This window comes from Coenobita brevimanus, chromosome 78 (genome assembly GCF_032717465.1).
Source record: "Coenobita brevimanus isolate Jiangsu-jjx chromosome 78, ASM3271746v2, whole genome shotgun sequence".
NCBI classification, from domain to species: domain Eukaryota; kingdom Metazoa; phylum Arthropoda; class Malacostraca; order Decapoda; family Coenobitidae; genus Coenobita; species Coenobita brevimanus.
Window position 1 is genome coordinate 33,655,725 of NC_137031.1, and position 14,526 is coordinate 33,670,250.

The 14,526-nt window shown below is 41.7% G+C and overlaps 1 protein-coding gene across 1 annotated transcript in view; it reads left to right on the forward strand.

The window, feature by feature from the left end:
• Window positions 1-701: 701 nt before the first annotated feature.
• The window catches only part of LOC145408792 (neurotrimin-like), a 204,988-nt gene continuing 191,163 nt past the window's right edge, over window positions 702-14,526 (forward strand). Inside the window, exon 1 of the mRNA XM_080279440.1 lies at window positions 702-716. Coding sequence (XP_080135566.1) covers window positions 702-716 — 15 coding nt within the window. The remainder of the gene's footprint in view (window positions 717-14,526) is intronic.

The following is a 14,526-nucleotide window of genomic DNA, read 5'->3' on the forward strand; positions in this document are numbered from 1 at the left end:
ACCACACCTCACCCTACCACATCTCCCTTCCCCTAGTACACACAGACTTTTCTACACCCAGTATCGGAACAGGTGGAAGGGTCTCACAAGATATCCATTTTCTTCACTTGAGTTTCGGATGCCGGGATCGAACTGGGGAGGTGGCCTACGAGTCATATTCTTGGGGGAAGATTAGCACTTAGAAAATAAATAAGTAAATAAATAAATAAATAAATAAAATAAATGTACGCTTTAATGACTCTCTTGTAGCCTATTTAGCATTCATCTCCGCTTCTGCTTTATCTTGGCACGTCTTACACATCTTGGCACGTCTTACATCTTCTCAATACTATCTTATCTAATTCTTCATTCTTGCTAGTGCCAGACACCTTTGCTCACCTTAATGACGAGAGAGGTTTCGTAGTGAAGGGGTTACGGGAGCCTTTCTAACCTCTTCACTATGAGATGAATACAATCGTCTGGCAGGAGCAAAAATAGAAGATAAAATAAAAATGAGAAATAAAATACAAGATTCAATGAGTTTCTTCCAAGCTGAGTAAAATCCTAAAGCGGTGGCAAGGATAAAAAAAAATATATATTCCTTGGTACTGGAAGGGTTAAAGGAGACTGAATCCAACCCCCTCAGCAAGACGCATCCCTCCTCAGCTGAAGAAAACCGTCTGGAAGCATCAAGAACGACGTTAAATAAAGAAGTCATCGAGATGAAGTGGTCACAGGTACGTGTAACTTGGCGTATATTGTGACTGTTTCCATCTTGCTCAATAACCGAGTTTCTTTTAAGCTGATAACAAAAATGAAAAATAAAATCGCATGGCATCATCGTGTGTGTGTGTGTGTGTGTGTGTGTGTGTGTGTGTGTGTGTGTGTGTGTGTGTGTGTGTGTGAGAGAGAGAGAGAGAGAGAGAGAGAGAGAGAGAGAGAGAGAGAGAGAGAGAGAGAGAGACAGACAGACAGACAGAGACAGAGACAGAGAGAGAGCATTTCCTTTTTTCTATTTTCTTTCTTTTTTTTAATGAGCTGAACGAAAATCAGAGAAATGCGTCGGTCAGCATTACGGATGAAGCACTGTAATTCCGTCAAAAGTTGATTAAAACGACAAGACCCGCCATGAAGGATTTCCCGGCAAAATGAAGTCAAAACAGAATTCCAAATATTTCGGAATTTCAAAGTGTTTATTGTTATCCCTTCCCACCACCACCCACTTCGTGCCACACCCCTCCACCCACCTCCCCGCTGCATTCAGTCTGCTTCCATGATACACACACACACACACACACACACACACACACACACACACACACACACAAACACACACACAAACCTACCCACTCACCCATCCACCCACACACACACAAACACACCAAAACATGAAAATAACCATCAGCATTCTATATTTCAAAGCAATTTCTACCCAGTCGCCCGCACACACATAGTTCCGATGCATTAAAATCGGGGAATAACAACAATTTCCATTTTGCGTGATGGCGTTACTTTCTGCGATACGTGCAAATGGTTTAGAGACAAAGTAAATAAAAGAGAAAATCACTGGAAATGGGTCGCCTTTAGTTTTCAATACAGTCAGAGAATTTCGGTTTCGCCAATGAGCTTACTGTTTTCTCTCTCTTTTTTTTTTTTTCCCCCTCAGTTATTATCAGCATTACCACGTTTTCTGTTTGTCTCTACTGCTACTGTTTTGCATTTACTGATTTTCCGAGTTACCATTAGTATTACCGCGTGTTTTGTTTCTCTCTTTTCTACGACTGTTTATCACCTACTATCGCAGTTAGTATCACCATTTCCACCTTTCTTTTTATTTATCTTATCACTATTATTGGTTTAACCTATTATTTTTCAGAGTCACAATTATTATTAGCACTATTCTTTTTATTTGATTACTTCTACTGTATTTCACCTATTATTCTGTGCAGTTACTATCAGCAATGCCATTTTTTTTAATCCGTTCTTCACTATTGATTTAATTTTCATCATTTTTCTCGGAGATGCTGTTACCATTACCAGTATTTTTGTTTTTCTCCCCATTACAATTGTTTGGCACTTACTATTATTTACAGCTATCATCGGCACCACATTTATTTATTCATTTATTTATTTATTTTTGCATCACTGCTACTTTTTCACCTATTATTAATCGGAATCACTATTGAAAATACAATCTATCTATCTATCTATTGCCAGACGCCTCAATCCCGTTTGGGGTGGCCACAAACAAATCGCCTCCAAGTCGCCCTGTCCCCCGCCATTTCACTACCCTGCTCCCAACTCACACCCCCCTCTCTCATATACCTCTCCACCCCATCCCTCCATCTCATCCTCGGTCTCCCCCTCCCTCTTCCACCCTCCACCTCACTCACATACACTCTCTTCGTCAGTCTTTCACCCTCCATCCTCTCCACATGGCCAAACCACCTCAGTGTGTTCCTCACAATGCTTCCTATCACATCCACATCAACACCACAACGCTCCTTTATATCCTCATTCGTCAGCCTGTCTCTCCACGTGACTCCACAAGCTCCTCTTAAATAACTCATTTCCACTGCTCTCACTCTTGACTTGTGTCCTTCCAACAACGTCCAAGCTTCACTTCCGTACGTTAGAGTTGGTATCACAATACTGTCATGTAGTAACTTTTTACTTCCATGCTCACTTCCCTGTTTCTTATCACTGCTTTCAAGGAACCAGCAACCTTTCTTCCCTGCTGTACCCTTTCAAGCACTTCACCCTCCAAACCTCCATCCTTACTCATCACACTACCCAAATACTTAAACGTACTCACATTTTCCAATTCCTCACCATCCAACCTCGCTATACATTCACTGACTTCACCTCTCTCAAAGACCATCACTTTACTCTTCCCTACATTCACCTTTAGGTTCCGTTTCTTACACACTCTCTCAAACTCATCCACCAAGCCTTGCAGCTCCCCTTCATCTTCACTCAACAACACAGTATCATCTGCAAACAACAGTACAGGGAGTTTCCAAACACTATCCTCTCTCACCAGGGCCACTCCAACATCCACTACCCTACCTTGTACCTCTTTTATTACCCCATCCATGTACAGATTGAACAACCATGGAGACATGACACATCCCTGTTTCAACCCAACTTTCAAAGAGAAAAATTCACTTAGTTCACCATCCACACGCACTGCAGCCTTAGCACCATCATACATACTCTTCACAGCATTCAACAACTTCCCATCTACTCCATATATTCTTAACACTTTCCACAATCCTTGTCTATCCACCCTGTCATATGCTTTCTCCAAATCCATGAAAGCCGCATACAACTTCTTTCCCTTCTCTAGAAACTTTTCCACTAAAGATCTAAGAATGAATATCTGATCTACACAACCTCTTCCCTTCCTAAAGCCTCCCTGTTCTTCTCCAACTAATTTCTCTGTTCTTTCTCTAACTCTGTCTATAAGTATCCTACCATACACTTTTCCTATTATACTAAGAAGACAAATGCCCCTATGATTACCACACACTTCTTTTTCCCCTTTTCCTTTGTACAAGGGAATAATTATACCCGACTTCCAATCCTCCGGGACTCTACCTTCCTCCCAGGCCAATCTGCACATCTTCCACATCCATTCTACTACTATCTCTCCCCCATGCTTCAGCATCTCACCACACACTCCATCAATTCCTGGGGCTTTCCCCGATTTAACTTTCTTCATTGCTTCCACAACCTCTATCCTACTGATTTCTACCTGTCTTCTCACCTCCCTCCTTCTCCCAGCCATTCCCCAGCCACTTATACTCGCATTACTTCCATCCTCTACGTTCAACAATTCCTTAAAGTGTTCTCTCCATCTGCTCACTTTTTCTCCCTTCTCCACTAGTAATCTACCATGTTTATCTTTCACTCCCCTGCTAACTTCACTTCCACCCTGTCTTACTCTTTTCACTTCTCTCCAGAACATTTTCTTACAGTCCCTCCACTTTACACTCAAATTCCTTCCAAATTCCTCATCCACTCTCTTCTTACTCTCTCTTACTAATCTTTTCACCTCTCTTCCTTTCCACATATAACTCTCTCTTCTGCCTCTCAACTTCTTCCACGCCCCTATTTCTCATCCATTCATTGTATGCTTTCTTCTTTTGTGCCACAGCCTGTTTCACCTCTTCAGTCCACCACGCTGTTCCTTGCACCCCCTCCGTCTTCTCTTCCTTCCACACACCACATCACATGCTGCACATATTTCTTCTGTAAATATCTTACACACACCTTCCACGTCTCCCATCTGCTCCAATTCATATTTGCCCAATCGTTCCTCCACTTCTCTCTTATACTCTGCCTTTTTCTCATCCTCTTGTAACCTTTCCACTCTCCTTGCAACTACTCCTTCCTCTCGTCTTTCCCTTCTTCTATTCCTCCATCTTACTTGCATCCTAATTCTGGCCACCACCAAGCAGTGGTCAGAAAGGCCACTCCCCAACCTCTATAAACTCTTGCATCCAATATACATCTTCGCATCCTTTCATCCACACACACATAATCAATCATTGCCTTCCTTTCATTCAGTTCACCACCCACCCTTCTCATCACTCGCCATGTATACCTGTGGATCATTTTATGCCTGAAGAGGGTATTGGCTATTACCAACCCTCCCAGCACAGATGTCCACTAACGCACTCCCATTCTCATCTATCTCAGCAGGCACACCCCACTCACCAACTATTCCATCCACCTTCACATTACCAACTTTACCATTCATATCACCGATCAAAAACACTCTCTCATTCCTTCCAAACTTTTCCATGCACACTTCCACATTTGTCCAGAACTCTTCTCTCACTCTTCTAGCACGATCTTGCGTTGGCGCATACACACACACACAATCGCCCACATTTGTATTCCAACTTTCAACTTTACCCACACAATCCTTGACCCAACTGATCCATACTGTCTTATGCTCTTCTTCCATCTTTTACTCACAACTATACACACTCCTTCCTTTGCCCTCTCATTCTCATCTACTCCTGCACATATACCCCATCCATACTCCCATTCTCTCACACTTTCTCCTCTCCATTTTGTTTCAGTTATTCCACATACATCCACTTTCGCATCCTCAAGCACCTGGACAATCTCTCTCTCTTTCACCTCATCATTCGCTCCTCTTACATTCCATGTACACATTACCAAGTCCTTTGTCCGGTCCTGGGTCGTCAACGTTTGGTCAGTCCTTGTCCGAGGCTTCTTGTTTGTTTTTTTAGTTAGTTGTTTTCCGGGGAGGGGCACTAACCCTCCGCCAACCCTTTTAGTCGCCTTTTACGACAAGCAGGGATACTGGGGGAGTATTCTTGAAAACCCCCCTACCCCCAGGGGGTAATTGCAATTATTTTCACCATCGGGAGTTTTACTTTATCACAGCTATGGTTTCACCTATTGTCGCATCATTTGCAATTTACAAAAAAGGAAAAAAAAGCCGGAACCAAATGTAAGAGGCCTTGCAAAACGTGCCCCTTCCAAAGAACGCTGAAAAAAACGAAACATAAGATCATTCAATTTGGGATGCCTGGATACAACCACTTATAAATAATACATTCTCAACCACTTATAAAAATTACATCCTCAACCACTTATATTACATTCTCAACCACTTATAAATATTACTTTCTCAACCACTTATAAAAATTACATTCTCAACCACTTATATTACATTCTCAACCACTTATAAATATTACATTCTCAACCACTTATAAATATTACATTCTCAACCACTTATAAATATTACATTCTCAAGTGCCTTCCCTCCCTCCGCTCGCCCAGGCACTTGACCTAAAGCAGGAGTGAAACTGTATTGACATAAGCAGTGTGGCAGACCACTATTATGTGTCCTAGAGTTGAGAGAGAGAGAGAGAGAGAGAGAGAGAGAGAGAGAGAGAGAGAGAGAGAGAGAGAGAGAGAGAGAGAGAGAGTAAAGATACAAAGGACATGGTAAAATTGTAGGCAGTCATTGTGTGTGTGTGTGTGTGTGTGTGTGTGTGTGTGTGTGTGTGTGTGTGTGTGTGTGTGTGTGTGTGTGTGTGTGTGTGTGTGTGTGTGTGTGTGTGTTAATATATGTACCGTATGTGTGTCTGTGTATAGTATATGCGTGAATATGTTTATGTGTATTTGCAACATGTATCAATGAGTGAGCAACTGAGCGGCGACCCTTGCAACCATGATACAGTCTCCGTTCAATCACTCCACCCCTCATCATTCATACACAAGTCCCCTTCCACTCGCTCCCTTTCATCTTCTGTGCTTCGCCTTCCGCCTCCATTCAGGCTCCCCTCTCAAGTATAAGGCTCCTTCGGGTAATCAACTAATCATCTCTATCTGCTAACCTTTCTGCTTACCTGTTGCATATATTGATTTTGCCCCAGATTGCATTACCTTCACTGTCATCACCATCATCATCATAATTGTCTTGATTATTCACTGATACTGCCACTGGGATAACTATGTGTGTGTGTGTGTGTGTGTGTGTGTGTAATTACTTTGATAAGACTGATGTGATACGCGGTAATCTGACTCATATAGTTAATATGGAGAGAGAGAGAGAGAGAGAGAGAGAGAGAGAGAGAGAGAGAGAGAGAGAGAGAGAGAGAGAGAGAGAGAGGAATTGATCAAAACCATCCCTTGTTTTCTGAATAAAAAATCGTGGGGCGTCCACCATAGGGTCAGACCAAACGGATATACTTGTTACCCCTCTCATGACAGACTTAACTGTGGTATTCTGTTCAGGACAAATGTAGTTTTCCGTTCCAGCTGACGCCAGACGATTTGATTCAGCCGAGAGCTTTACCATATACCAGCCTGGCGCTTTCTCTCAGCTGAATAAATATACAAGGTGGTCCACATATAGAGCTCCTCCTTCACTGTCTGCATCATTAAATTTTCTCACTGTCACGCCCACACCAGCAGAGTGAGCCGTCCCCGCAACACAAGATAACGCCGAGTGAGTTTTCGGTGGGGCGCTTTTTACGGATCATATATATAATACCTAAATCACGGGTATACAGCAACAAGGGAGTTAATATCAATGTTAATCTCGTGGCTGCAACAGGATTTCTCCGTCGCAAAATCGCCTGGTGTTGGCCTGGATTAAATACCAAACTGAGTCCATGGCGTCGAAAAAAGGTAAATTCTGAACCTCATGCATCTTTTTTTTTTTTTTTTTTTTTTTTTTTTTTGGGTGGCATGGTGTGGGCAAATCCTCTTTCCCAATTAACATAGTGCCGGAATGGATCAACCCCAACACCCATAACAGCCATCGCGGGGGCTTGAGCGGCTCTGATGGATTAAATTACCAACCCAGATTAATACATATACATATATACATCTATAAATACATCCATAGATTAATACATGCACATATACACACATATATATCGGCATGTATATTTTATTTTGGCCATTTGTTCGCTTACTATTTTATTTTGGTTACTGAAATCTGCCAAAACGATTATATGGGTATTTGGTATTTAGTTAGACGGAAAAAAACTTCTGGTCTGAGGCTATATATATGTGGGGGATGACCTGAAAATTTGCTAGTTTATTTATGAGCGTATTTATCTCTTACGTCTGTATGTATGTATGTATATATGTATGTTACCACTATATCTACCTACCTACCTACCTGTCTACCTACTTATCTATCTATCTATCTATCTATCTATCTCTCCTGCCACTCCACCCCGTCCTCCCACATGTACTCCTCCACCCCATCTCTCCATCTCCTTCTTGGTTTTCCTCTCCTCCTTAACAAACTTAAGCTCATATGACTGACTCTCAGGTGAATAAAATCATCTGGCGTTTGTTGGAACGAAATTATAGAGTAGATCACGTCGTGATGGGGTTAGCGCTGACAGTGGCTCATATTCTCGTCTGTAATGAGGTTCCCTAGCACATCTTCCTTATCGATTTATTTTTGGATATGGCTGGTTAATATCCTCTAGTGCGTATACCCCCGCTAATACCAATACACCAGTCCTATATGAGACAACTCTAGCATGTATTCAGTATGGACGGTGGGTGTTAGCGCCGAAGTGGTGACATGTAGAGGTGTATGGTATGTAGGAGGACTACTGGGCCTTGAAAGCAGGCTGTGAAGCCTATGCCCAGAGTCGGTCACATAAAAAAAAAAAAAAAGTGTGGCGATGTCTAAAGGATTACATAACACAATAGAGGGCAGTAAGGTGTAATAAGCAAAATAAATCGCTTATGAAAAAGAGTTAGGGAGCTTCCTTAACCAACGAGATAACACGCTTTCAGATTCTCAGTACTTAAGTAATTTATTTGGCGTTAATTAATTAGGAACTAGAGTTGTCCCGATCATGAGAATATTACCAGATTAACCTTGATAATACAAGAACTTTTGTATAATCTGTGGTACGTGGGGGTGTCCATCCGCTCACTCGATGTAGTGCGGCCTCCAGGTGACTCTACGCTGAGTAAAAAGGCAAATGGTTCCTTGTAGCCTGCCTTGGGTAACTATTTACCGCGTTGGGTGGTAATCATATGCCCAAATGGCCGCCAGGTGGTCAAGTGAGTTTTGGCGCTCAAATCGGGTGTGACCCATCATCATCATCATCATCATCATCATCATCATCATCATCATCTTCTTCTTCTTCTTCTCCAGCTTCAACATCTTCATCATCATCAACAAACGTGCTGGGTCGATGGAAGTCACATGCCTCACTCAACTCTCCACACCAAACACAAATACACATACCCTCACAGATACACACAAACATTCAGTACCTCGACTCCAAAATAATCGTCTTCAGAACAAGGAGAGACTGTGTTAGTTTCCGTAAGACAATGGTGTTCCACTACTCTCTCTCTCTCCACACACACACACACAACCTATTAAGTTTCTCAGTTCCAAAATCTTCAACAATAACAACGCGAGACTGTGTTAGCTTACTGTAAGACAATGGCGTCACATAAGTTTCTCCTCTCCTGCGACACACACACACACACACACACACACACACACACACACACACACACACACACACACACATCCAAGAAAAGGGAAGGGAAGAGAGCAAAAAGTAAGTGAACAGGAAGACAAGAGAAGGGAAAAGTACAAAAGATTACAATGGAAAGAAAAGAGCATACGACCTGATGGTCCTTTTGAGGTTTGTTACAAAAAAATAAATAAATAAATAAATAAAAATAAAACTATGGAGCCAAATTCCATGAGTTGCATATAAGGATGGTGAAGCAAGGGCAAACGAGAGGAGCAGAAGAGAAGACAAGAGGAAAGGAGAGGAGAGGAGAAGAGAGGAGAGGAGAGGAGAGGAGAGGAGAGGAGAGGAGAAAATTGCACGGAAAAAGAAGAGAAGAGACAAGGAAGCAAAGGAAACAAAGAGAAAGGGAGGAGAGAGAAGAGAATGCTGTACCAGTTGGATGAGGTTTCGGGTGCTCCTAAAGTTCCAAGAATACGTCTCTCCCTGGAAGAAGCGTGCGGCACCTGCGTTTTGCGATGCCCCTGACGCCTTGGTGAACTGCTGATATCGACAGAAGGAGGTGTCTGTCACTAAAAGGCAACGCACCTTCAACGCCAGGAGAGGAGAGGAGAAGAGAAGAGACGAGAAGAGAGGAGTGGAGTGGAAAGAAGAGGAGAGAGAAGAGGAAAAATGGAGAGAAGAGGACATGACTGGAAGGGAAGGGAAGGGAAGGGAAGGGAAGGGAAGGGAAGGGAAGGGAAGAGAAGAGAAGAGAAGAGAAGAGAAGAGGAGAGAAGAAACGAGATGAGAAGAGAAGAGATGAGATGAGATGAGAGGGGATGAGATGATATGAGAAAAGACGAGAGGAGAGGTGAGGAGAGGAGAGAAGAGAATGGAGAAGAGGAGAGGAGAAGTTAGTAAAGAGAAAATAAGAGGAGGGAAAAAGAGAGGTGGGGAGACGACAAAAGGGAAGAGGCAAAGAGAAGACCTGAACAGAGGAAAGGAGACGAGAAGAAGAGACGAGAAAAAGGAAGGACAGGGAAAGGAAGGGAAAAGATGGAAGAAAGGTTATCAGAAGAGGTGACGGAAAGAGGTGCGGCGAAACAAGACAATATTTATTTTTGGAAAGGAAAGAGGAAGGAAAACAAATGGAAAAGAAAAAGGGTGAGTAAGGAAAGGCACAAGAATATGATAGACAAACGAGAAAAACTTAGAAGGGCGAAAGCAGAGTGGACAGAGTGGATGAGACGCTGGGAAATATAGGGAACAGAAAAAAAAAGCAACGTGATAAAAGAAACAGAAAAAGAATGATGAAGAGGGAACTAAAAGGGACTGGAAAATTTCAGAGGACGGAAAGGAAGACGGGGAATGAAAGACGAGATGCGATGAAGCCACTAAGATAAGAAAGAACTAAAGACGAAAAAAAGAAAAAGAAGAAAGAAAAGAAAAGGAAGCAAGAACCACCACAGAAAATGAGTCACAAAGTCGCAAAAACACAGGGCAGGCAAGAAAATTCTACGGAGAAAAGTCACCAGCAGGCAAGAAAACTCTACGGAGAAAAATCACCAACAATGAAAAGCCATTGGGCAAATAGAGTGGCAGAGGGAGGGCGTGTAGGAGTAAGGGTGGACATTTATTTAACCCGGACATGCGACACGGCGAGGTAAAGCCAGCCTAACCTCTGTGCCCCAACGTGAAATACGGAACTGCGCTCCTGTGGACTGAGGAGTTTTTACGTCGCGAATTATTTTTGATCATTCCACCTCTGTTTTCATTCCCTTCAGCCCTACAGCGTCTTTTATAGCTTACTTTTGCCATCTCTGCACGACTTTTCGGAGAGATTTTTCACACTGGAGGGGATACACAATCTTCATTAAGTTTTTCAGTATGAGATTTAACTAACCTGAAGAAAGGCTTTTAAAGGTAGCGAGACGAAAACTACTTTGCTTCCTCCTTTTTCTCTCTTCACCTAGCGGTAAAATTGGGGACCTGCCTGGAACACTGGAGGTTGAGGGTCCTGTTCCGTGGGAAGGTTGGGATTTTGCGGGTATTTATTGTTTCACTTAATGACCCATGTGTGAAGCTGACAGGCATTAATCCAAGTCTGCTACTTTTAATATCATCATCATCATCATCATCACCATCATCATCATCATCACTTTCATCACCTTTATCATCTTCATCATCATCACAGCCATCACCATCACCATAAGCCCTACTTCACATTAAAACATGGAGTGTCAAAAAGCAAGAAACTGGAAAATGAGTTGAAAGAAAAAATGATCAGTACAATGCCAGGCACACTAGACCTTACGTTCACTTATTCAACACTCAAGACCTTCGAAATTCCCTCTACCTCCTCACAGGCCGAAGGATCAACACAGAATCTTGTGTCGTAATGCCTATGGGACGAGGAACATTACGCTGACTGAAAAGTTAATAAAGCTGAGCAACCCTGGTCATGTCCATCGCCAAACTCACGTCATTCATTTTACTTCACACTTTATTTCTCTTGGTTCTTCAGCTCCAAAGAGATTTCGTTCATATTATTTTGCACTTCATTTCTCCTGCCCTTTCATCTTTAGGCACTTCATTTGTATTATTTCCCACTTCATTTCTTTTGCTTCTTAATCTCCAGATATGTCTCAGCTCTCAAATTCTCAGCTTCCCTTCTTTTCCTTCTTCATCTCCAGAAATGTTTTATTCATCCAAATATATTTTTCACTTCTGCTGCTGCTTTTTCCATACCTAGCTCATTCACAATCATTTACCACTGTCTACCACATCATTTACGGTCTTCTACGCCTCCTACCATAACCCAAAATTCACTCATATTTCTTCCTCACCACCACAGTCATATCCACTGTCTTCCACACAGTCTAAGCACATTGTCTTCTACTCCTCGTTCCTAGCTCCACACACTTCATCAATCTCCACATACATCTTCCCTTGTTCAACCTACGCAACCAAAAAGTCCTTAAAAGTTAAATTTATGCTGCTCTTACTCTTGATTTTTATCCCTGTCTCTGTTGCGTCTTCTCTTGCATGCAATTCCAGCAAATGCCAAGGGATTCTAGGAGAGTCACTGGGGCCGGAGAGTTAATATTCACGTTAATCCATAAAGTTTCGTAGTCACACGTTAACCTGGGTACAACGCGTCATGCAATCCTCTAAAGCCTTTGTACTCACCCCCATTAATCCGGATCAAAAAGACTCCATCCACTTTACATCCTTGCGTTGCTCTGCTACTCTCATCCCAACACATTTATCTCGCTTTTGTGTCACTGTTCGCTGTAACTTGGTCCTGAATACTAAGTTGAAATACCAAGTTGAATACTAAGTTTAGGAGAGAGAGAGAGAGAGAGAGAGAGGAAGGGGGGGGGGGGTAGGACACGAGCAAATAGGAAGCCTCCAAACCTGACATAATTAATAATTTTACCTTCTCATGATCAGCACAACTCCAGTATTCTCCCTCAGCTAACGCCAGGCGATTTCAATCAGCCGAGAGTCAGTGGTAGTCGCTTCAGAAAATAAATTGATAGTCACGAAGAAGTGCCAGGGAGAATATACAGTACACCAGGAAATATATAGCCTGCGCCCTGACTCCCAGCAACACTTATCTATTTATGGGCTCAGTTGGGTTTTGTCCAAGGCTGTGAGATTTAGACATGTTGCTGAATATTATAGCTCTCTCGCTGCACAGGGGACTCAGTAGTGATAAGAGGAAGGCGGGAGTATGTTGCTTTAACCTCTTGCACGTCTAGGATATTTCTCACAGTTAAATAAAATCCCTTGTCTATGGCGTAAGGAGAAACACAAGAGCTGTAGATTCTGCACGTCATAAACAAGTTACTGGAATGGTTCTGCCTTCTAGTGAGAGAGAGAGAGAGAGAGAGTCCTGGGTCTGAATAAAATCGTCTGGCGCTGGCTACAATGAAACACCTATGATTTCAGCATGTAAGAGATAAGATAGCAAAATCCGCTACACCTCTACTGACGAAGGGGTTAACGAGGGGATTAATAAAACGCCACTTTCAATAAATCCCACAAGTTCAGAATCCACAGCTAAAAATAAAACTGCATGGAAATAAGAAGAAAATAAAGAAAATAACGTCGCACTAAATGGGTTATCCGCGTCGTAACTAAGATGTTTTTTTTTTTCTTCTTCAAGACAAGGGCAAGGAGAGTGCTGAGACTTTTCCTTATCCTCTCGTATTTTTGCGGGAAGGAGAGGGAGAGCTGAGTGCTGGTCCTTCCCTTGGCCCTTGTTGTGTTCGCAAAAATAAAGTTTGTTACGAGATGACAGTTACTGCTTTATTTACTTATTTATTCATTTCCACAATCTATTTTTCATTTATTTATATATTATGTATTTCTATTCACAATTTATTTATTTATTTATTTCATTTATTTTCATTTATTTATTTATTATGTATTTATTTTTACATTTTATTTCCTTAATATTTTATTTTATCAATATTTATCTTTTCATTATTTTTTACTTCTTTTTTTCTTAATTTACCTGTATATCTTCATTTTGTGTGTATCTTAGCATATGACACCAGAAAATTCTGCAGTTCTTTTTAATAATAAAAGAAAATATTGAAAAAAGTTACTTCAAAAACCAATAAGACTGTGATTAAAAAAAAAAAAAAAAAAAAAAAAGGCCTTGTACTGAATGCCTAAAAATCCCATAAATCCAATACTTTCTTTTTCTACTTCCAGACCATTACATTCACCTGAAGATAAGACTTTTCAAACTAGGGAGATAAGACAAACCTTTAACCCCTTTAATCCGACTGCGCATTTTCTCACTAATCTTCCTTATTACCGACGATTTTATGCGAATTCCCAAAGACTTTCTGAGTTGTTGGGTACCCTCCTAATCCTTTTTTTTTTTTTTTTTTTTTTGTTATTTCTTTAAGCGTAGTAAAATCGCATGGAGGCAGCAAGAATAAACGATAAAAATACGTCAAAGGATTAACTTGGATAAAATTAAATCCTTCATTGTTGGAACTCTCTCTCTCTCTCTCTCTTAGAAGTGATAATCGTTCCGTAAAATCACCTAACAGTAACTATGAACAAAAAAAGAAAATGTGAAATTGTGTATGTGAACCTACATCATAATTTTCATCAATAAGTGTGGAGTGGGGGATGTGGGACGCCTTAAACCTCCACCCATATTAAGCTGATGATGTGGGAGCTTCAGGGCCCTTCAGTTAATGGGCTTTGCATCCGAAAATCATTAGTAAGAGACAGATGGACAGAGCCACTTGAAGAGATGCTCCCGTACCAAATGATTATGGGAAAAAATGAACTCTAGCAATAAATAAGGCTTGGAAAATAACTACTACAACTGCCTGACGAAGTAAAATCTGAAAAACGTCAAGAACAATCAATGTGGTTTGGGAAATGTGGTAGGGGCCAGCTCGACCTCACACGGCAGACGTTTGGAGGGGGAAGGGGTGAGGGGAAGGGGTGAGGGGAGGGAAGGGAGCCGAATTTCGCACGCCAGGCAGTTGTGTGCCAGACGCTGGACCGGTCGGACGTG